At 39.4% G+C, this 21628-nt stretch overlaps 2 protein-coding genes across 8 annotated transcripts; both read right to left on the bottom strand.

Annotated features, from left to right (window-relative positions):
* Window positions 1-921: 921 nt before the first annotated feature.
* LOC117540735 (glutathione hydrolase 7) lies at window positions 922-9461 on the bottom strand. Of its 4 annotated transcripts, XM_034207537.1 has the most exons (17): window positions 9300-9426; window positions 8945-9067; window positions 7993-8589; window positions 7215-7441; window positions 6854-7005; window positions 6637-6754; window positions 6074-6141; window positions 5476-5549; window positions 4993-5186; window positions 4377-4464; window positions 3822-3949; window positions 3632-3720; window positions 3385-3537; window positions 3146-3260; window positions 2898-3035; window positions 2693-2792; window positions 1661-1934 (listed from the first exon to the last, which is right to left on the bottom strand). In XM_034207537.1, exons 3-17 carry the CDS (start codon window positions 8210-8212, stop codon window positions 1765-1767), a joined length of 2034 nt encoding a protein of 677 aa, XP_034063428.1. In that variant the 5' UTR covers window positions 8213-8589; window positions 8945-9067; window positions 9300-9426; the 3' UTR covers window positions 1661-1764. The 4 variants fall into 4 exon arrangements, with proteins under 4 accessions (XP_034063429.1, XP_034063428.1, XP_034063430.1 ...); XM_034207538.1 differs by lacking the exon at window positions 9300-9426 and having other exon boundaries at window positions 922-1934; window positions 8945-9135; XM_034207539.1 differs by lacking the exon at window positions 8945-9067 and having other exon boundaries at window positions 9300-9461.
* An 842-nt stretch (window positions 9462-10303) lies between these two features.
* On the bottom strand, window positions 10304-19969 carry LOC117540697 (tumor protein p53-inducible nuclear protein 2). 4 transcript variants are annotated; one of them, XM_034207480.1, is made up of 4 exons: window positions 19687-19969; window positions 15694-16072; window positions 14398-14971; window positions 10304-14288 (listed from the first exon to the last, which is right to left on the bottom strand). In XM_034207480.1, the coding sequence occupies exons 2-4, from the start codon at window positions 15815-15817 to the stop codon at window positions 14021-14023; spliced, it is 966 nt and encodes a 321-aa protein (XP_034063371.1). In that variant the 5' UTR covers window positions 15818-16072; window positions 19687-19969; the 3' UTR covers window positions 10304-14020. The 4 variants fall into 4 exon arrangements, with proteins under 4 accessions (XP_034063371.1, XP_034063373.1, XP_034063374.1 ...); XM_034207482.1 differs by having other exon boundaries at window positions 14398-14968; XM_034207483.1 differs by having other exon boundaries at window positions 14398-14554.
* Window positions 19970-21628: the final 1659 nt, after the last annotated feature.

Raw genomic sequence — 21628 nt, 5'->3', positions numbered from 1 at the left:
AAAATAATTACACAAGTACACAAAGATCAACTTTACAGCCTTTTCTAAAATGAGCTGAAGTAATGCAAATTGTGTTACAACAGTAGAAATAATGTTTACAGCCCAAAAAAAAATTCATATAAAAATAGACAGTTTACATTCATCCTTTTGTAAATAATCAGATTATTCTTATTCTAAAAACAAGTATCCCTGGTCTAAATTTAAAATGAAAAATGTAAAAAAACAAGCTTAAAAGAGAGCAAAATCATGCCACAACTAAAATATCTTAAATAATATATTTAAATACACTTGTTCTATCATAAGTAATACTTTACACCTGTAAAACTGAAGCAAATTCCGTAGAGGAAATTAATGGATAATTTTGAATGCCGTATAATTTAAGTGAGACTCGATCTCTACTTTTTATAAACGACAGGTAGCCTGAGTAAGCCTACCTTCGTTCCCTGATGGAGAATATTTATTTTTTAATGCTATATTCCCTGGGAATGTGATGCTCCATTTACGCATGGCGAAATGGACATGGGTTATTAATTGAGTAGGTGTGTTTTTGTGCTTCTGGTAACGGACGGAACCAGTGGGGCGTAGACTACATCCTGCTTCGCCCTTAACCCAATAGCGATAGCCTTAGAGGGCGAAGCCTTATACGAAATAGAACTGGGGTTACGTACTGTAACCCAGCTTCTATGAGTATAGGCGCAGCCCTCTAAGGTTCGGGCCCCACTGGCTCCGCGAATAGATGAAGAAAACCTGTTGGAGTGGATTGTAGGGCCTACTTCCTATTTATACGGAAGTGAGCCCGGAGGTGGGGCCCACGTCATAGGTGGGCATGGAATAAGTCTGTCAGTGCTGCACACGTGCAGTGGGGATTACCCAATAGCGATAGCCTTAGAGGGCTGCGCCTATACTCATAGAAGCTGGGTTACAGTACGTAACCCCAGATTGTTTGCAACGGTTAAAACTCCAGCAGCTATACCAAACAACATCTAATCACAGTTAAAACACCATTTAAAGAAAAGGATAGTGAATGGTTTAGCCTCTTTTTTTGGTTTAAGATAGTATATTTTTAGGTGTGACAATACAAGGCTTAATTAGTGGTTTACATATAACCTTTAACATTCCATGTGAACCTATGTGTTCTTTCAAATTATGGTGAAATGTAGAATAATCAAAAAGCAGAAAGATATAGGGCCATGCACATAATATAATTAGTGGCTTAATGATGTAGCATAATTAGATTCATTCATCCTGTATTTGATAAAAATCAATTTGTTCATTATTAATTTCCCTCACAATTCCTGAGGCGATATTCAGTGTGATAAACTTCCATTTTGTTTTTTCTCTTGCCCACTAAGTAAATCCACTCTAAACCTATTGAGTGTATTGCTTTCTTCAAGTGGACCTTGAGTGCATCAAATTTACATTTTTGGACACACCCTGCTCTGCACAATACATGCTACAGACTTGACTAATGCCATTAAGTGATGTCTTACATACATTTTGAAGACTATCTACACGGCAACTGAACGTAACTCTAGGCTGTGAAGGAAGTAATACAGACACCAGCATGTGAGATGTTGATCCTCTGTAGTTTTCTGTGTGTAAACTGATCAAAACACTAGGCTCCATATAATCTTGTCACAGTTTCTTTCTGTCAAACAACCTTTCTTCAACATTAACCTACATTTAGTGTATTAAGTGATAAGCAGCCTCCTTACTCCCTCACTAACGATCATACAGTGTTACTGTATTGGGAAAGGGGGTGGACTAGGGCACGGGCATAGTGAGGGCAGAGGCATCAGCACTACGTGGGTCTTTCACCCCTATGATAAGGTCATTGGTTCTCCGGGTTCCCTCAACCAGTGAGAGAACATCTCTCCTCTCCACCTTGTGACCTTTGGCTCGCAGCAGCTCCACGTCTTCATCTAGAAACTCAGCTGTAGGAGACAAAGGGAAAGGATGATCTGAGGTCAGTCAGTTAGCCAAATAATTATATAACAAACTGAATTAGCTCTTATTTACACCTGGTACTTAAATGTAATTTCCTCTGATAGAGGAGAATAACACTCGGAGTGAGTTAACACAGCACATTTTTCCCGTGATTTTCAGCCATGTAGGTCATAAGATATCATGTTTAAAAGCACACACAAACAGTTTGCAGGGGGCAGACCAAGTAAAATCCTTAGATTATATTTAGATCTCAGCCAAAACAGTATGTTCTGCACTCTTGATAATGAAACATACATTTCATGTCATTATTGGAACCAGAAATGTGATGTTTGCAGTATGAGGTTCACAGTATTTGATAACACATTACCATGATGTTTTCTAAAATCAACAATAAGATTATTCTTTCCACAGCACAGAAACTCAAGTAGGCGTTTTCTGTGTCATGGAAACCCTGCACCTGCCACCTTTGTTTATGACAACAATAAAGGTACTTGCTTCCTTCCCAGCTACTTGCTCTTTGCATAGTGTACACATACAGGTGACCTAAGTGCAATGTAAATACTGGTGCAAGGGCACTATTGTATTGTTTTTTATCTGGAGAGCATATTGCATGTTATAGCAGGAAATTACTGCTGTCATAAAAAAAGAAATGGGCCAAAAAGCTAGCAGTAACGCTGCAATCATAGTGTTTGAAGAGATTCAGTTATGTTTGCATCGTATAGATGGATAAGAAGGATTAACTCACAGTCTACCAGCAGGGTGTTGGGCTGCAGATGTGGGTGGAGCCTTCCATATGCTAAACTGTCACTCATATTTTTACGGGAGGACAGCACATTCATCAGCACCTGTGAAAGATCATTAAAGAGATTAAGATACAAATGAGTTAAATGGAAATCTATATGTAATATTAATGAAAGAAAATTCATTAATCTTTCCAGTAATGTAATAACCTGTGTGATGCCACTGAGAGCTTTCTCCCCATTGGAAGATCCAATGGCTACATATGTGCCACATAACCCCACGGCAGGCCTCACTGCTGTGGGCATCAGGAAAGACATGGGCCTCTTTCCAGGCTGGAGGATGTTATGCTACAGCAAAGGAACACAAATCATGAGGACCAAGAGCAGCTACAACAAAACGTTCAATAAGAAATGTATCAATACTTCAATCAATGTAAGAAAAGAGAATGCACAATTACCGGGTTAAGTGATGAGCCCTGTGTTTTATTAGGCCAGGAGAAGTCCAGTATCTGGCTATTTAGGAGGATTCCTGAAGGAGTCACTATCCCGCTGCCAAATGGTTTGTTTAAAGAGCTAAAACAGTCACACAAAAAAGTGGTCTTAGTTTAATATTTTGAGTGAAATCAATCCACTCCTAACTGTCACTGCGATTTACTTTACCAATGTGCAATATCAGTTCAGTTCTAGCATTATGTACCTCATGACTGACACAATGTGGTCGTCTGGGCCCATGACCATGACCTGGGCAGCTGCTGCACTGTTCTCCATGGTAAATGATGGAGTGTAATGGCCGACAGGGAAGGCCTGAGAGTCGTTGATCATCTGGCGGAGTATGGAGGCCTGTGATTTACTTTGAGATGGGAACAACAAATGGCAGGGTTACATGAACATGCCTTGTTGTATTGTATACATTATATGTTTAAAGATGGTATAGGGATCTCTACCTCAGCATCTTGGTGACAATCTCCGAGACAGAAGTGTCATACATGGGGTCTCCCAGCCCACTAGCCAGGGCAAGAGCTATCTTTACAGCCTGGGAGAGTAATGCATTATTAATACTTAAGTAAAACGACATACTGTACTTTTCAAACTGTTAATGCTGACAATGGTGAAGCAGTTAATGCAGTTTATTACCTCTGCAATCCAATGGTAGGTGTTGTTCCTGGGCACCTGGCTGGTAATGTTGTAGCCTTCCAGGATGTTTAGAGCAGTGATCAGGGCAACACCTGCATGTGGGGCCGGGGCCACCATCACATGGTGTCCTGTAGAAACACCAACAAAGCATAAGATTGAAAACACTAACAGACATTTTTCATTTTTAAAGGAAACTGACAGTATATTCAATAGATGTGATAAATGCTACCAAATGGGGGGGAAAGGTGTGAAGAATAAGGAAAGATAATGATAAAGCCTATACAGGATCTGTGTCATGTCTGTCATATTTGCATTCCTGGTTCAACAGTTTCTTATGCCACAATTAAAACACTCTAAACACAAGTATATGTTAGTAAATTCCTAAATGTAATTAATGACAAGTTAAATTCAACCAAGTGGCCCAGTTTTGTTTTGCATCCACCTTGAAATTATGGTCTCAGTAATATTGTAATGTTAATAAGGCAGTTGGCTTGCTGTACTGTCACTTTGAGGCTCATATCTTAAAATGTTTGGTGCAGTACAACAAATATTTACCTTGATAGATGACCTCTGCTGGCTGCTCTAAGACTGTGCTGTAATTTCCAAAGTCATCCTCAGTGAGCACCCCGCCTCTTGCTTGTACCTTGTAAAAATGCACATGTTAGTTCTAGGAAAGACAGTAAAGTCTCCACATTTTTCGTCCTTTATATTTAAATATTTACTTACATGAAGGGGTCAGAGTATTACAAACACTTCTCAATATAATGCAGTTCAAAGTAATACCACCACTAACTGTAATGAGTAAGATTTGTATTTGGAAATATATATACAATGAATAAATTAATAAGATCATATTAATATTTTAATAAGACAATATCTGTTCATTAATGATTAAATAAACGGCACTGGTGTTCAACATCTTTTTAACTTACCTTCAAAACACATTGTAAGATTATTTTGTGTAACTAAGGAATATTGTCTTTAACAATATAAGTCATAGTTACCTAACATCATTATTTTTCTCACATTATGACAGTTCATAGTTATTACCTCACCCCAGTCAAGCCATGGTACATCAGGGAATAAAAGTAAAATCCCTTGGATCCATGAAGAATTCATGACCACTTATATCATCAAAGATGGAGACAGGGGGAAAAACATTCTTCCTTACTGCTGCTGCCATCTCCTGCGTCAGGTTGCCACTGTAGAACTCCAACATCCCGTTAGCTGCAACTGCATCCAAGATGGCTGCTAAATCAAGACGTGTGGTGAACAGCCCAGAGAGCGGAGCCTGGCCATTTGGAAGGAACAATTCCCGAAATAGGTCCGAAATGTTTTGGTCCTTAACGTTTGCCAGTGCTTCAGCTAGGGAGAGAGAGGAAAGGCAGATGAGATCACGGCAACATTTTTTTATTATTATTCACACTAAGGCTAGGCTATAATGCTGATTTTTCTCATACTGATATTCTGAACAATCTGTGCTGTTGTATTTGCTGTAAAGTGTCTCTACTGTAGGCTATTTTTATTATATGTACAGCACTTTGGCTCGACCAAAAATCGTTTATAAATGTGCTATATAAATAAAACTTGATTTGATTTGATAAGTTGAAGTGACTTCACCCAGGGATTGTTTCAACATTATTATTATACCTACCTAGGTCGTGAGTTACATTAAATCCATTTCTGGCCACATCTGCTGCCATGGTAACCACATCCTTCCATGGCATTCTGGGTAAAAAGTACAGAAAGATTGTTGAGAATGTTTAAAAATCATATACTCTACATTTTTTTTTTTAAGAGATCTTTGGGGCTAAAAATAACCATTCACAATACTTTAAAACTTGGTAAAGCTAGTGTAACATCAGCCTCATACCAGCTGAAGCATCAGGATCATGATAATTATAGAGGGTCAGAGTAATTGCAGCCCATGACCCGTGTTAAAAAACAAAACAATGTATTTTTAACACAGCTTGGGACTATTGAGATCTCACTCCTTTAGCTTTCAGAGCTGATGTTATCAAAGATTTAAAAATGCTTGTGTTTATTAAATGAGGAATTTAGGAATATAATAAATAAGGTTCTATTTATAGATGTATCATAAAACACAGGAGTGCCCACATGTGAAAAAAACAATATCAAAGAAGTAAGGAATGTAGAAAAAACAAAAAGCAGAATGAGGACTCTAATTATATAGCATGGCATGGGAAGAGATTGAACAATTAAAACAATGGATTACACAGCAATGTCCATACCTGCCATAGAGCTGGTGTGCTTGATGCATACCGCTGAGCATGCCTGGTACTCCCACCAGCAGGCCCGGCTGAAATGCACAGGGAGCACAGATTAACCTCAGTACTAAACAATAACAATGAGACTTTCCGTAACACTCTAATTGGATAGTCCGCTTCCGAAATTGTCTATTGAGTACATGTAACATATTTTATTCGTTGAGATTGATAAATCAACAGTTTCCTTTGTCTGTAGATGTTTAACATCTATCTATATAGTATGAGTTCATGTGACAATTCGTGAATTAATTAAACCTTTGATAACGTGTATAGCACAGTTTGAGTGAGTATATTATGAAGGTATGTTTATGGTCAATGTATACTCTGTTAGACATCTAACAAACAACATCAAACAAATTCAAACAAGTCAATAATTGAAATGTAACTATTAAGCTGTTGAATGTTATAAATACTCTTTAAACTATGTTTAGGGGGCCAATTCACATAAATGATAGTAGCCTGTCTTCTGTTTTCATACTTTACATTTCACTGTTAGAAAAAGTATGCACAGGAAATAAATCCCTTACATTTTGATCAAGGTCCATATGCAGCATCTGCTCCTGAATGGCAGATGGTGCCGTCTCTCTAAAGTCGATTATCCTCGTCTCGTTCTTTCGGATGTCATGAACCAACATAACTCCACCACTAAACATCAACAGAAGAAAAAGTGTTTAAAGGCCTTGTATCATCAACTAAATCTATACCTTTCTGTTCATAACAGATAAATATGGTTCAATGACTCACCCTCCAATACCAGAAGTATGAGGGTGGACAATTCCCAAACAGAGGGCAGCGGTGATGGCTGCATCGACACTGGACCCCTGTTTCCCCAGAACTTCAAAGCCAAGAGATGTACACTGGGCCACATCCGTCACCACTGCGCCTTGGTTATAGATCTTGCAAGAGAAAGGAGAACAAAGCATAAAGGTAGAGACTGTCTATATGCCTTTAAATTTGACTTTTGGCTTGTGTGGGAGGAAACAGGGAGGAGCATGTAGAATTACTCATAATCCAATTATCACATGAAGTTGTTTGAACAACTTAGCAACCCGAAGTTAACATTGTTACAAAGATACGACTGCAGGTAACAAACATGCACCAATACCTGTGGGTCTCCGAAGTAGATCTGCATGATAAGAGCTACAGTGACTCCTGTGGCAAAAGTGAGGCAGGCTGTGATGATGACCGTGAGTCCATCTCGCTGACAGGCACAGTCTTCTGTAAAAGGATCTTTATTGGTCTCCCGCAGGGATGCGATATCATGGCTAGCCAGGTCAGAAGCTGAGGAGGGGAGACGTTGCAGACGAGCCGATTTCAGAAACAGATCCGGGTCTGGGACATTCAACACAAACCAAAAGGCTTATTAAACAGTACAAAGTAATATGTGTTGTTTTGTAAATCCATAACTCCATTAAAATAAGTGTCAGTTCAATGTTACTTTATAGTACAAAGATAAGAAGTCTGGATAATTACATTTTCATTTGATATTTTAACAGCATTGATAGTTCCAGCAACCAAAATGCAAGGATTTGCTACTTTTCTTTATGAAATTAAATGTTTGCATTTTGTACTGTAGTCCCACCAAACTAGACATTTGAGGAGATCGGCTTGGGCTCTGGCAGAATCATCTTTCTTGAATTTAATAGAGTAACCTATTACTTGAGAAAAAAAAGGCAGTCCAATATAAGAAAAATAATAAATTGTTGCAGTCCTAGTTCACACATTGATTTGTGACTTTTAATATTTAAACAACTCCTTGAGCTTTCAATGAAAAATGAATTCATGGATAATAACTCCACATCCAGAAACGTAAACACCCGAGACAATATTGTCTTTGAGCTGTGGTTTTTCTAGTAATTGAGTTTATGACCTGACTTACTCACCTGTATCTTGCTCACTGAGGACGTTGTCATCATCTTTTCGAGATTTTAAAGTGTTTTCCCCAGACTGCGCGTCGTCCTCAGGCAGCCTGGGGAAGCTGGTGATGCTCATGTAGTCCACAGGAGAGTAGGCACTGCCCAGGGTCGTCTCTGGATTGGCATCTTTATCCACCACACACCTACTGGGGTACCCAGCCACAATGTCAGGAGATGGACTGTGCATGACTACTGTTGATCCGCAATTAATCTATCTTTATTTTAAGGGTGTGATGAAGAGAGTTAGAGCAGGATATCCATGTTTCCATTCACATCTGTTTTTATTCCTGGATGATCAGTCAAACATCCTGCTACTGTCATCCAATTGCAAATTCAAGGTTGCACCGTGGTGCTGAAGAATTAAGTAAATCTAATGGATGGGATCTTTAATGTCCCAGTATGTCCAAAGTCCCCGGACAGGAATTTGTAGCTTTCTTGTATGGCATAAGCACCCTTACAGAGAGCTCAGTGCGATTCCTTCTTCTTGTGAAATATGTTGGATAGGCCAAGACAAGGGTGTGTTGCTCCGATGATGATGCATTTTCCAGTCACGTAAGATGGAACCTGCAACAGATATAAAAAACCTGTGGGTCAACTACATGGGCTTTCCTTCGAGAAAGGTTTGTCTGCGATAATGATCGGATTTAATTCTAACCAGCCTGGTCACTAGGTAAACATAACCTACCGCAAATATTGACATACGACAATACGTCTGCCATGGTCTGTCTATGGCGCAGATAAACAGTTAATTATAGTATTATATTATACAATGACATTACCAGTGTTAAAAACAAGCACAGAGCCAGCAGTAGGGCCCATGTTATCCTACAGTACGTACACTATCTGTTCACGCTTGTCTCTGCTAATGCGTAAAATCTTGCTGCTAAAAGCGGATCAAAGCGACGTTAATGTGACTTACCGTTATCGTAAAATACTCGCAGTCAAATAAAAAAACAATCCTAACAGTGTTATCTTAGGTGTTTTGCCCGGTGAGGTGGGGTGAGTGTAGCTTTGTGGTCACAGAGCTTCTGAATCACGACCCCTGCAAACGGCAGAGAAGTCGGCTTCGTGTTAGAGTTAGAGAAACCGGTAAGACTTGTCACCATAGACAAGTCACTCGGGCAAATAGCTGGTTAAAATGTGCGCATATTGTATCTGTCACCTTAATACCAAAATAAACCTATACAAAATGACTTACATGGAAATATTTATGAATTACACGTTGAAATAGAGAAATAAGGCTGATGGCCGTGTTGTACCAATATCAGACTTACTTCACAGTAGATAGCGTTAGGTCCATACATCTCATCCAAACAGCCGATGACCAAATCCTCTCCCCAGCACCGGTTCTTCAAGCCTTTTCCCACACAGTATTATGACAGATACTAATAAGAAAACTACCCCCAGCAACCTGAGTTTCTCTGCTGAGTATTGTATTACTTGTTAAGAGGTTAGACGCGGCCAAGGTATACCTGCTCCAATTACAAACCTCTGTCCCTCCCATAAATAATGTCTTTAATGTGTCTCCTTTTTAAGTGGCAGAACATCACTAACAGTCCTAATAGACAGTGAACAAATACTCAATACTACACAATATTACTACAATACTTTAAGTAGATGTTGTTCTTGCTGCAATTGAAAGAAAGGTCAGAGGTCTACACTACAGGGGAACTCAGCGTCTGTCTCAGCCTCACACCACAAAAGTTGGACCACTCTGCTGCAAAAATAGATGTCATTCTTATTTTTGCTTTACCCTTTTACATCATCTTTATTTGCCTTCATTTTATGTTCTCCCTTTTTCAAGCCACTGTCGGTCTATGTTTTGCAAGATAACACCCCGCCCATATTAAATACACATAATAGCCTATTTCCACTCCATTACCACACCCGTCTGTCTAATGCTTCCCTTTTGTTTTGGCATGCCATAACTTCCGCCTACTTTTAAAGCGTCACCTGCAAGGTGAAAGGTGGTGGAATGTAACAAAGTACATTTACTCAATAACACATTTCATTTACTTTTGAGGTAAATATTATAATTAATGTAAATATTCTATTGACATGGTACTTTTGCTTTGAAACTTGTATCATCTTTTCCCGTTAATACTTACTTTGAAAAACTTGGAAGCATAATTGTTTGTTTTAACATTGTGGCATTTCTATTGTTACTCAATGATTTACATTCCCCCACTGATAACACACTCACTGCTCTATTCCATAGCCTCCATATGCTTTATTCCAATCCCCTTATGCCCTCACAGTGGAAAATAATGACACAAGATTCAGGTGTTAACCTGAGTATTTATTGTTGATGGTTTTTTTAGTTTTTTTTTGGCGGGTACCTGTGTTTTTCTGAATGGATGCTGGAAACCCATCCATTAATTTTTGCATAGGTCTTGCCTGTCAGTGGACATAGGTCCACTTTGGGGATGGAAAAATCAGTACATCACAAAAACCATGCAGAAATAGTGAAAGGCACAATCACCATACTGTAGATATCAGATACACCACATTTTATGTCTTTATATTTCTTTTTTACAAGGGGATAGGTGTACTAATTGAGATTTAACATGGGCAAAAACCCCAAGGGTTTTTAAGCTGCCATTTCAGGGCATAACATAAAACATATGAAACTCCCCAGACATTCAACACCTCTTATTTAAAACATCCTATTGGTGAACAACTGTTATGATAATATGGGAAAATACAAGCATATTCTATTGTATTTTTGAGGGTACATTTAATATTTTTGTTAAATATATAAATCTCCTGCCTCATTCTTTCCCTGTCCACATCATATGACCAGTCTCGCTCCCCATTGTTGACTGTTGCTCCTTAAACTCTGCCTTTCAATAATCACACACAACATACTGAAAACACATTTCCTGTTTACATAATAAGGGAGAGAAAGGAAGAAATAAAATGATGGCAAAAACGTATATAGCGGAAAAGGCTGTAATGGTCATTACATTTTGTATTCACACCCACACATTCATCTGTGATCTCTCATATTAACAATTTGTTACTCTGTATGTACTTTATTACAGGGGCAGACATAATTCATTCAACAGAGATCTCTTTGTGTTTCTTTATGTCTCTGAGCATGTTGGACTCATCACCTCAAATCCATCTCCTGCACCATTCAGCGTTGATCAACATGATAGAAAATCTTTAAACACAATAAAAGATACAATTCATAATTATATCATAAATTAACAAATATTAACATACTTTGAATAAAACAGACTTATATTGGCAGAAATTAATTTGTGGTAGGTTATTCGGGGTGGAAACATGTATTTTAAGATGGGACAGCACATTTCAATTTCCAAACAAGGAACAGGAATACCGAGACAATCTTTCCTTTACACACTGGTACAGATTATATTAAAACCAGGTCTTGTGCTGTATCCTCACCAGCTTCCATACAGCTGGAGCTGTGCTAAGTGGACCCTCTGGAGGGCAGTGTATGCCTATGACACATCAACCCTGAGTCTAGTGCTGTTTTTATGGTGCACTTCAAAGGGATGAGACTGAAGTTGAGGCAAAGACATCACACTTTTGGCCACTGAAATGCCCTCTTGATTTGATATTGAGCACAGAGGTGAGGCAGAGAGGGGATTTGTCATTAGTCTCATTAGACACAACTTTGTGGACTCAAGTCTTGAAAGGCTCTGACATCTAATAGTGCGTTATAAATTGTTTTGTAATATTTACAATAAAAATAAATGACCACTAATCATGTTCTTTTAAAGAGTTTCTAGCATTTAACGTGTCAGTACACCTTCTCACACACAATTTAAATCAAAACAAAAAGAAAAAATATACCACAAAAACAAGCACACAGCACACTGCTAAAACTTTGACTCACAAAAAGTATGACAGTGCAAACTTACATCCATGTCTCAAATAATTTACAAACATTAGTATACACTTCAGCACCATTGTTTACTATTGTTGTTGAATACATATCAGTAAGCTAGTGGAAACTATTAGAGCTGGATGTGTTAATGAGAAAGGGACGGGTAGAAATGGACAGATGATGTTAGGGAGCAATGGGTTGCACGACCAGATTCAAGATGAAGGTTCTGGATGTGATGAAGAGGGACGATGGGTTTTGTTCAGCTGAGAGATGTTTTTCCCCAGGAACCTTTATATGAAAGGGACTGACGTGTGAATAGGTCGTACTATCTTTTTGGTGTTCACATGGATAACATAAGATCACAGCACACGTTGAGGATGAAAATGTCTGATGTGTGCCGGGCACATCACTTTAGTTTTCAGACCACACATTTAATGATAATTATGCTGTCGTATGATCAACAGAGAGATTCTCTTATTTGTTTACTTTAAAAGCTACAAGTGTACATTGTCTGACAGAACCAGGCCTTATTTCTTTATTTGGTGAAACCATGCTGAGAGAAAGACTGTTAAATAATATTACAATTAAAAAGGAAATAATGGCAGAAAATAATATCACAAAACAAAATAAAGAGTTGCCATCAATACCGCTCTGCACTTACTATAACTTGCCATACCCTGTAACCCAAAGGCAAGCCCTGTATCCTCTCATCTCACATCCATTTATACTCTTTATCAATATGTCTCTGCCCATAAAGCCAATCTTTCATTTCATAGAAAGAAAGTGCCTTATTCATTTTCCAGAGTTACACCGATGAAATATTCAAAACAAAAGCCCTTTTCTAGATACTGATGGGCTGCTCAGAGGGTTACATAACACTTTCCTTTAACTGTTTCATTTCAATAATCCTTTTATTAATGTCAAGTTCTACGTCAAGACATTATTTGTACTCTTTAATCTGTTTTGCTCATGCTCTCACCATCTTCTACTTGCTCTAAACCTTCACAGAGAGAAAAGAGAAATATCACAATATGTGTTTCCTGTGATGAAACAGGTTGCCTCATGTCTGAATGCCTTTGTCTTTTGCCAGACCAAAGCTTCGAAGACATGAGTTGTTTTCTCTGAAACAAGAAAGTCTCTTTCTTGCATGGTTTCTACCGGAAATGTCTTAAAGTACACTTGGTAATTACAATAAAAAAATCGCTCTAAATATATAAACAATTTAAAGGTGGGGTAGGTAAGTTTCAGAAACCGGCTCGAGTGCACTAAAATTTGAAAGTACACAGCCGAAAAGAATCCGCCCCTTCCTTCAGACTTCCTTACAGAGCACCTCCTCCAACACACATGAACGCGCACATGACGTCAGCAGACTGGTGAAAGTGGCCTCCTGTTGCTGGCGAGTCATTGAAGTACTACTGCAATGCACGCCCAATGAGGGCACGAGATACATTTGTGCGTGCACGAGATGGAAGGCTGACAGACAGGGCGGCAATCCAATCCGTTTAGCCGGCCCGGCTAAACGGATTGGTTGTACTTTTTACAGTATTACGGCTTCCACAGATGACGTTTTTTTATGGATTTTTTGTCAAAGCACTTAAGATATTCATTGCTATCGGGATGTTAAGAGCATTCCATGGAATATAACAAAAAGTGTATCTCGAGCCGGTTTCTGAAACTTACCTACCCCACCTTTAAGGGATTTAATGATTGAATTATTAAAAATAACATGCCTTGAGGACAAGTGAAAGAAAAAATAATAGTTTAAAAATCAAAAGAGCTATAGTTTTTTTTGTTTTTCTTAGTAATTATTGTTACCAAGTATAACCTGTATACATATTTTTTATATTTTTTGTTGTTGTTTGGATACTGCAATGGATAACAACTGTTATAAACGTCTACACAGGTCTTCTCAGAGGGCTTGACATCTTAAAGGGGCATTAACCTACCAGGTGGAGCCAGTTTGTAACTTGACCAAAACAAAAAAGCTACTGGTCTACTGGCATCCAATTATGATATAATGTGCAGAAAAGAAAGCAAATATGTGGTGCATGAAGACATTTAATCCTGTGTGTCTTGGAGTTGACTATGCACTACTAATGCCCTCAGACTAAGCGCTGCCCCCTGGTGTAGTGGAGTTTAGTGGCAGATGTTACGCTTGGTGGGCTGCTGAAGGAAGGTGTTTCTGGCGTGGCCTGCATGGCGAGGGACCTGCTCCCGGGTGCGGTTTTGGCGTTGGATGCGGTTGCGGCCCAGATGGCGTCGCTCAATGCGGGCTTTGCTACGCTGGACCCTGGCCACTTGGGTGACCTTGGCCAGAGGTCCAGCCTGGGCAGCGGCTCCACGGCTCACCCTGGTAGGCATAGTGCTGCGGGTAGCCAGGGCAGCAGCTGGTTCTGCCACTCTGCTGCAAGGAGAGAGAAAAACATGAAGGTGTGATGTAGTGATAGTTGTGTTGATGCTGAAAAAGCAGGTAAAGGTCAAGTGTAGCCAGCATAAAGAGTGCTATTTCTCACCTCACGCTGCTCGCCAGGCTGACAATGCTTTCCTCTCCCAACACGGACAGGTTGCTGTGGGAGACCATGGAGAAGTTGCTCGGAGAGACGTACACAGACATGCTGGGGTGCTCGATGAGCAGGTCCTCCATCGGGCTGGCCTCCGCTGTGGCTCCCTCTGCAGTGAAACAGGGGGGAGGGGTGACAAACCAGCTCTCATCCATGCAGCCTCTCTCTTGGCCTGACCTACTGCTACCCCCACTGCGCCCACACTCACTTCCAGAGCCAGGGGACATTGACGGGGTTGAGGAGGGCGTGGACAGCCTGGCCCGTCTCGGCAGGGTCACAGGTGTAGTGGCACCCAAGTCTGAAGGGCTAGCGCTTGGACAAGACAGTGGGTCTGATGGTGCTACTGCACCTCGTGACCGAGCTTTATGTGTTCTACGTCGCTTGATAGACGGGTGGGAAATGGGGGCCAGGCTTTCAGTCCTTGAATTTATGACTTTTTGATTTGATTGGTTACTATCTGGGAATGATTGTGCAATTGATGGTTCTCCCGTCTCATCGTCTGCCTGAATCATGCAGTCAGATTCTTCTGAGGCAGCGATGAGATCGGGGATGAGACGGCCAATAAAGACAGATGTTTGAGGTGGGAGGGGGATGTTGCACAAATGATGCAAATATGGTAGATTTCCAAAAAGCCATGCGGGTTGAAAGGGGACATTTTTAAAGGATCACATACGCACGCACACACATACCAGTGTGGGGAATGTAGGGGTGTCCAAAATTGGAGGTGGGGAAGAAGAGGGGGTAAGGAAACACAAAACATAAAAGAGTCACATCATTAGTTGTGTTGACCCTCTAAGGTTGTGATTATGTCAGTGACATAATGTTTGTCTTGACTTTCCTGAGAGCTACTTTTATGTTGCTTTTAATGTTTGAGTGGCTTCTGGAAAGGCCCCAAAGCAAGTTTTCATTCTCAATAATTGTCTTTGTCATGATTGAGATCATAAACAAAGAAGAAGGAGATGCATGTTCACAGAGAATTATGTGTTTCCTTCCACTGACAGACAACACTTTTGGTATGGCAGCCATATGGGTAAGCACCGGTGTTTTTGCATCGCGCCCCTACTGATTCTTCACCTCACCCCATCATCCCCATCAATAATCCTACACTTTAAACATTAGTCCGTATTATTGACATGCAAGAGGGAACATATATATTTTTGCTGCTAACTCATAAAACACAATTTGTCTGTTTCCCAGTTTGGTAAGGCTTTAAAATCCGACCACTCCACTCTCTGTGCTGGTACTCACCAGGCAGGTTGACAAGCATCCATCCCTCCTCGTCGGCCTCTGTCACACAGGGGTTGGGTCCTTTGAGCTCAGCCGCCACTTCTTCTACCTCCCCAAACAACAGGCTGCTCAAACGTTGGAACATGACTGCTTGTTTCGTCAAGTGGTGATGACTCAGGTACTTCTTGTTTGTCCACAAAGAAAAAGCTGTAGCTGCCTTATTGAATTTCTTATTTGTGTTTAAGTATCACTTGTTGCTGTTCTAAGCAATACTTTGTTAGATATTTTGAGTCTCTTTTATTTTCCACCTAAAGCCCTTACTGGATCTCGATTTTGACAAGCAGGTTTGAACAGGCTTCTCTAGTGCAAATGTAAGGTTGACTTGGTTTGGAGCGAAGGCCTACAGAGAGAAAACAAGAGAGAGAGAGAAAGAGAGAGAGAGAAAGAGCGAGAGAGAGAAGAGGGTGGTTAGTGGTAATCAGAAGATACAGTAATGTACTTTACTGTCAACACATTTTCTATAAAAAGACAAGTCCACTATTGGGTTAATTTCCTGCCACTATGTCAGGGCAGATTAGATAAGTACAATGAGCAATGCTTGTGGTAAGTAACTATTTCAAAATGCTGATCAGAGCAGTGAACCAAAACAGAAAGGTTTTGGGTGATTAAAATAACAAAACAATGGCCTAAAAGATACTCTGTAGAGCTGCGAGGAGTCTGATCTGGATATAAAATATAGGTTGGTTTTATCAATATGAATGCACTGTTTCAGATAGTCATTTGACACATTGCCCATATAACAGAATATTTATTATAGTAGCTTAAACACTTGCTGACAGTTCTTTCAACCCTGTCTATACTTAGTTTGACTCTTAATCAAAGAGGAAACAAAATGAAACACACACAAGTTTGTCTTTAGCTTTGAATTGCAGAAGAACTAGGTAGAAGAATGTGTTCTATAATGAACTAAATTAAATCCGGATGCAAAAGGCTGGTGGACAATGGCTGCACTGCACTCCCCTCCCCCGATAGTAGTTTACATAACCAATCAGAAAAGTCTCAGGACAGATGGACAGGCCAGAGAAGAGGAGGAGGAGGTGAAATGAGGTGATACAAAGACCCTGGTTCTCAAAAAGTCAAACAAAGTGAGTGTGCACAATGTGAAAATGCAAAGATACACCAGGACAAAAGGTACTGAGGCAAAGGACAGGTGCCTGACCTAAATGTGAACATAATGTTGAACATATGTTTAACAAACATACATGTAACATGTACAGAGGTTGAGTTGAATTTACTTAAACTATGTGAGTGCAGAAGTAATGACTGAAGAGACCGCAGAGAGCAATCCTCTGCTAATAATTGTTGACACACTAGATATATCTTTGCTCTCTCCTGTTTCTTTTTGATATGCTTATATTTTATATATACATATATAAATAATACATTTTTATACTAGTTTCAATGGTGGTTTAAATAGATCATAACCAATTTCAATCCATGATCTCTGACCTATGGCTTGATCTTCCTTTAATTTCTCATGGAAATCCGATATGTTCTGCTGACATTTAACTATGTCACCAACAACACGAGGCATGACAGAGGTTGGTATTAATGAATGAGCTCAGATTAAAAAGGCGAAACTAAGAGCATGAGATTCTTATACGGAGTTATGCATGAGTGGCTGTTGCAAAGCAGACACTTTTTTCCCCTTATTTGGAGAATGAACATGGACACCACACATATAAAGGGAAGAGACATAATTGCAAGCATACATGACATGCTCCTGAGATTTCTTATGTCAGATGGAATAGGAATATTTTCAACAATCAGTTTCAAGGAGACCGTTTGCATGGGTGTATGCTTAACAAGAGAAAATGAGAGTCAAATTAACTTTGACGCGAAAAGCCGCAGATGTAGCCTATTTCCAGAATAAATCATTACGAGCCTTCTGGATAAAAAACATCTCAGCTCTATAAAGATCCTATCCAGTCAATTAAATGAAAAGGCCCATGGTTGTTCTCCATTTGGGGAATATTGCGAGGGTAAACCAAAAGATACAAAAACTGTGTCTGAAATTAAGAACTAAAGAAACCAAAGGCATCGGACCACATCAAATCCAGATACACAAAATGTTGGTAAAAAAACCTGACGACTGCTTTGCATAAGGTGCAGCAGACATCCACAAAACACACACACGCACACACACACACACAACATTAACATTGACTACATGCAGCACTTCCCTTACAAAACTATTTTATCAGTTTGGCGGCTGCTAATTTAGGGCTATCTGACAAGTGTAAATATAGCCTTGATACTGCCATTAAAGTACAATAAGCACTTTGCTTATATCCTGGAGGAGGCAGTTCCTGAATATATGGCATAGGTTGCGAAAAAGCATTATCTAACAACTTCCACAAGTTAACACTGATAAATGTCCTTTGAAGTAAAATCTATCACATGTAAAAAAGCAGAAGAATAAATGTGTATTTTTTTTAATTTTATTTGAATTATAGTCATGACAATGTTAGCATGATAATATGCAAGTCTGGATATATTGCCTTGTCTTTTCTGTCTGGAAAACACTCCTTGTTTCCCCCTAATTGTCCTTAGTAGTGCAACTACAGTATAGTAAGGACACTGTGGTAATAATACATTGTGGATGTCTACATGAGTATCCTGTGCATATGAATCATGCTGTTGTTATTAATGAGACGATTTTATTTAATATTAGGATGTATTTTTAATATTTGGCACACACACTACAGCAGAGAGATGTTGCCTATATGGTAATCAGGAACAATGACAGGTCATGTTTTGTGTTGTGAATCAAATGTCACACAATAAATATTATTTTACAAGCAGGACATCTATGATATAAAAAAGGACCTTGAAACATGGATCTTTCTTTTGACATTGGCCTTTTAAAAAAAGGTAGGAGGAGCGGAGCAGGGTGGGAGGAGATTCACGAAATAACAACAAGACGCCTATGACGTAATGCATACGTCACTGACGCCAACAGAGGCTTTTTCAGCAACCGGAGACAAGTAGACATCTGAATAGCAAACATAGCGAGAATATATTATATAATGGCTGTTTTTATTCGACCTAAATATGTTGTTGTGTGTCATCTGCATTTTGCATCACTTTGCTGAAAACGATCAATATGTGAAAATCTGCTTTTATCGACGGTCATCGTCTGTAGTTGAAACCCATTGACGTTATAAAAAAAAAAAACCGCTGCCCACAGCAACAATGTTTACATTTGAAACACACAAAAATACCTTAACATTGATGTTACACGATAAAACATAATCTTCGGCCTAACATTTCGTCAGCCGAGAGGAGACAGGACTTTCTTTAGAGTATCCAGGTTAAACATGAATTATCCGTATAAGCTGTACAGCTAAAGGGTCAAAGCAATGACAATTGTGGCTCAGCGACAGTGCACGAAATACATCGACTGCATAGGCTTCTCACAATACCACGAAACAGGGTATTTTTACAAAATATACAATGAGTGACTATAATTTGCAGAAAACCTGAGCCTACAAGGTCCGCCTCCCAGAAAAACATCAACATCCGCCATCGAATTTGATTCCACATCAGCATTTGGTGCATTTTCCAAGAAAAAAAACGGTCGCTGGGATCCTGTAATAAGGCTTATGGCTCATGTATGCAGGTTGATGTATTTTTGGAGTCATAAAATGTCGAATCGACCTAATGTAGCTTATGTTTTTCTGGGCTGCTGCTTCCTTTAATGTATTCGTGACCTAATAATAGGTAATTCCCTATTATATCACAACAGTCAAAGATAGCATCTTAACGAGTGAGTGTCAGACAATGTTATTCTACCTGTTTTATGATTTCATGATTTCTGTGGATCTTCAGATTAACATATGCGGAATGCAGCCACTTCACTGGCAGAGACAAATGTAGCTTGATACCTCTTAAGATCACACATAGCCTAAAACCAACATCAAACAACAATTAAGAAAGAAAAGACAAGCTTACCTGCCTTTGCAATATTATTCAAGTTGTAAACGAGATCTCGAACACAGTAGAAACGATAACAATTCTTAAAGCACAGCTTAAGATCGTCTTTAAGTGAGGTAGTTAAAACACTATTATACAAAAATAAAAGGCTTTCTTCTTAGAAGAAGGGCTTCGTGTAAAAATGTTACACTGATGTTTTCGGATTATAACATCTGCAGCTTTTTCCTCCTCCTCAGTTTTTTTCCGCTGCAGAATTTCCTTCTGTTTATTGCTGCCTCCAGCTGATCCTCGGATCAGAATGTAAAACGTACAAAACAGCTGATTGTGAGATCACAATACGTTGGCCACGCCTCTTTCTCCGCCCATCTCAAGAAAAACAGCCAATCAGAATATTACACAAGCCACAAGCCGGTCCTCTCTAGGTAACAGGGTGGGGGCTGGGCAAAAGAGCTGTCAACCTGCACCCAGATGGAAAGGGTGACTTTTCACAGAGACTGATCCATGATCAGCTTCTGCTTTCACCATCATCTGTTTGGAATCCCGGCTGGGGGATGGTAAACCGATCCTGAGTCTGTGCTCAGATAGCTGCTAATACAAGCCATCTGTAACAGGGAATTATGAAGATCTGTCGATAGAAAAGTGATTACATTTTCAAATTGGTGCTGAGTTCAGCTAGAGAAAAAGAGAGCACAGAGCTGATCTGTTGCTGTTGATGACTGTAAAAAAACAACAAGTTGCAACCAACCTGTTATATCACCTCCTGAATAGACATTGGACTGCAAACTGGATACATGTATCTTTGTATCGTACATGTTACCTCATGGATGGTTTTTTTTAAATGTCAAATTGCATCTTTTAATTTTAGTTTTTTTTAAACATGGTAAAAATGAAAAAGACAGGGTAACCTCATCATCTAATTTTGTCCTCTTGTGGCAGAGTTAGAACAAAAATCCTGTCAACCATGAAATCCTGGATTGATATTTAAAATTAAATAGGTGGACTACACACACCATATCATTTTTGATGACCAGTGATCCTGGAGATGTTACTAACAATTTTTTGTAAACAGAGCTCTTTCCTCTCCCCCTCCACAACCATGTTTTCACTCACCCTGTGGGTGGGACCTCGATGTGCCAGTCAATCTTGTCAGCCAATCAGACGTCCTTTTTCTGAATGCAGCATTTGAGTAGCCAATAGGATGCAGAGATGCTTTGAAAACCCCTGGTGGTCACTTTCATAATCTGCAGTCAGCTTTGAGAATACCCACTGCCTTTTATTATTGCAGACAATAAAAGGCAGTGGACAGTACAGAAATTGTGTTAAATAATGACTGTGGACATAATTGTGTATGTGTGTGGGAACTCACAGTTTGCATGGGTTTATGCACACATATGCATGAGTTTGTTTGTGTGGCTATGTGCAAGTTTATATATGGTTGTAACATGCTGACAGTGGTTATTGTGAAAGAGGGAATTCTTTAAGTAAAGCTTGGAGCAATCTACACAATTTATAACTTAAGCTTAATGAGTCACTCAGGTTTTACACAAACATAACTCTTCACTGTACAGAAGTTTTGGATATCCCCCATGACAACTGGAACTCTGCCCAATAGGGGTTATTCTGAAACTATTGACAATATCCATTTTATACATCTGTATGCATATAGTAGTATACCAAATGTAAGTAAAACCTACTGTACATTAACCTCAAATAAGGTTGTGTACCAAAAATGGTTTCAGGACCATGCATTGAACTTGGTTTACAGAGTGTTATGTCATAATGGACATGCAAATGAACTCGGGAGTGGTCTGGCCTCTTTGACTGTTTTCAACACAATTTGCACACAAATATATTCCAACTAACAGAGATCTATCTCCAGATGTGTCTCGTGCTTCTAAGCTACTTTTTCTGCCATACACTTTGCCATCATATTACCTCAGTGGTGAGTGACAATAGCAAA

The sequence above is a fragment of the Gymnodraco acuticeps genome, unplaced genomic scaffold (genome assembly GCF_902827175.1).
Source record: "Gymnodraco acuticeps unplaced genomic scaffold, fGymAcu1.1, whole genome shotgun sequence".
NCBI classification, from domain to species: domain Eukaryota; kingdom Metazoa; phylum Chordata; class Actinopteri; order Perciformes; family Bathydraconidae; genus Gymnodraco; species Gymnodraco acuticeps.
This window is presented reverse-complemented; position numbering and strand designations above follow the sequence as displayed.

Coding starts and splice junctions, on each gene's coding strand:
- LOC117540735 (XM_034207539.1), bottom strand. CDS start 8,212: ATGCACAGTCCATCTCCTGACATTGTGGCTGGGTACCCCAGTAGGTGT. Junction 7,442..7,992: donor CCTCAGTGAGCAAGATACAG/GTGAGTAAGTCA, acceptor TGAATGTCCCAG/ACCCGGATCTGTTTCTGAAA. Junction 3,721..3,821: donor CCTACCATTGGATTGCAGAG/GTAATAAACTGC, acceptor TTACTCTCCCAG/GCTGTAAAGATAGCTCTTGC.
- LOC117540697 (XM_034207480.1), bottom strand. CDS start 15,817: ATGTTCCAACGTTTGAGCAGCCTGTTGTTTGGGGAGGTAGAAGAAGTG. Junction 14,972..15,693: donor GATGCTTGTCAACCTGCCTG/GTGAGTACCAGC, acceptor TCGCTGCCTCAG/AAGAATCTGACTGCATGATT. Junction 14,289..14,397: donor AGCCTGGCGAGCAGCGTGAG/GTGAGAAATAGC, acceptor CTCTCCTTGCAG/CAGAGTGGCAGAACCAGCTG.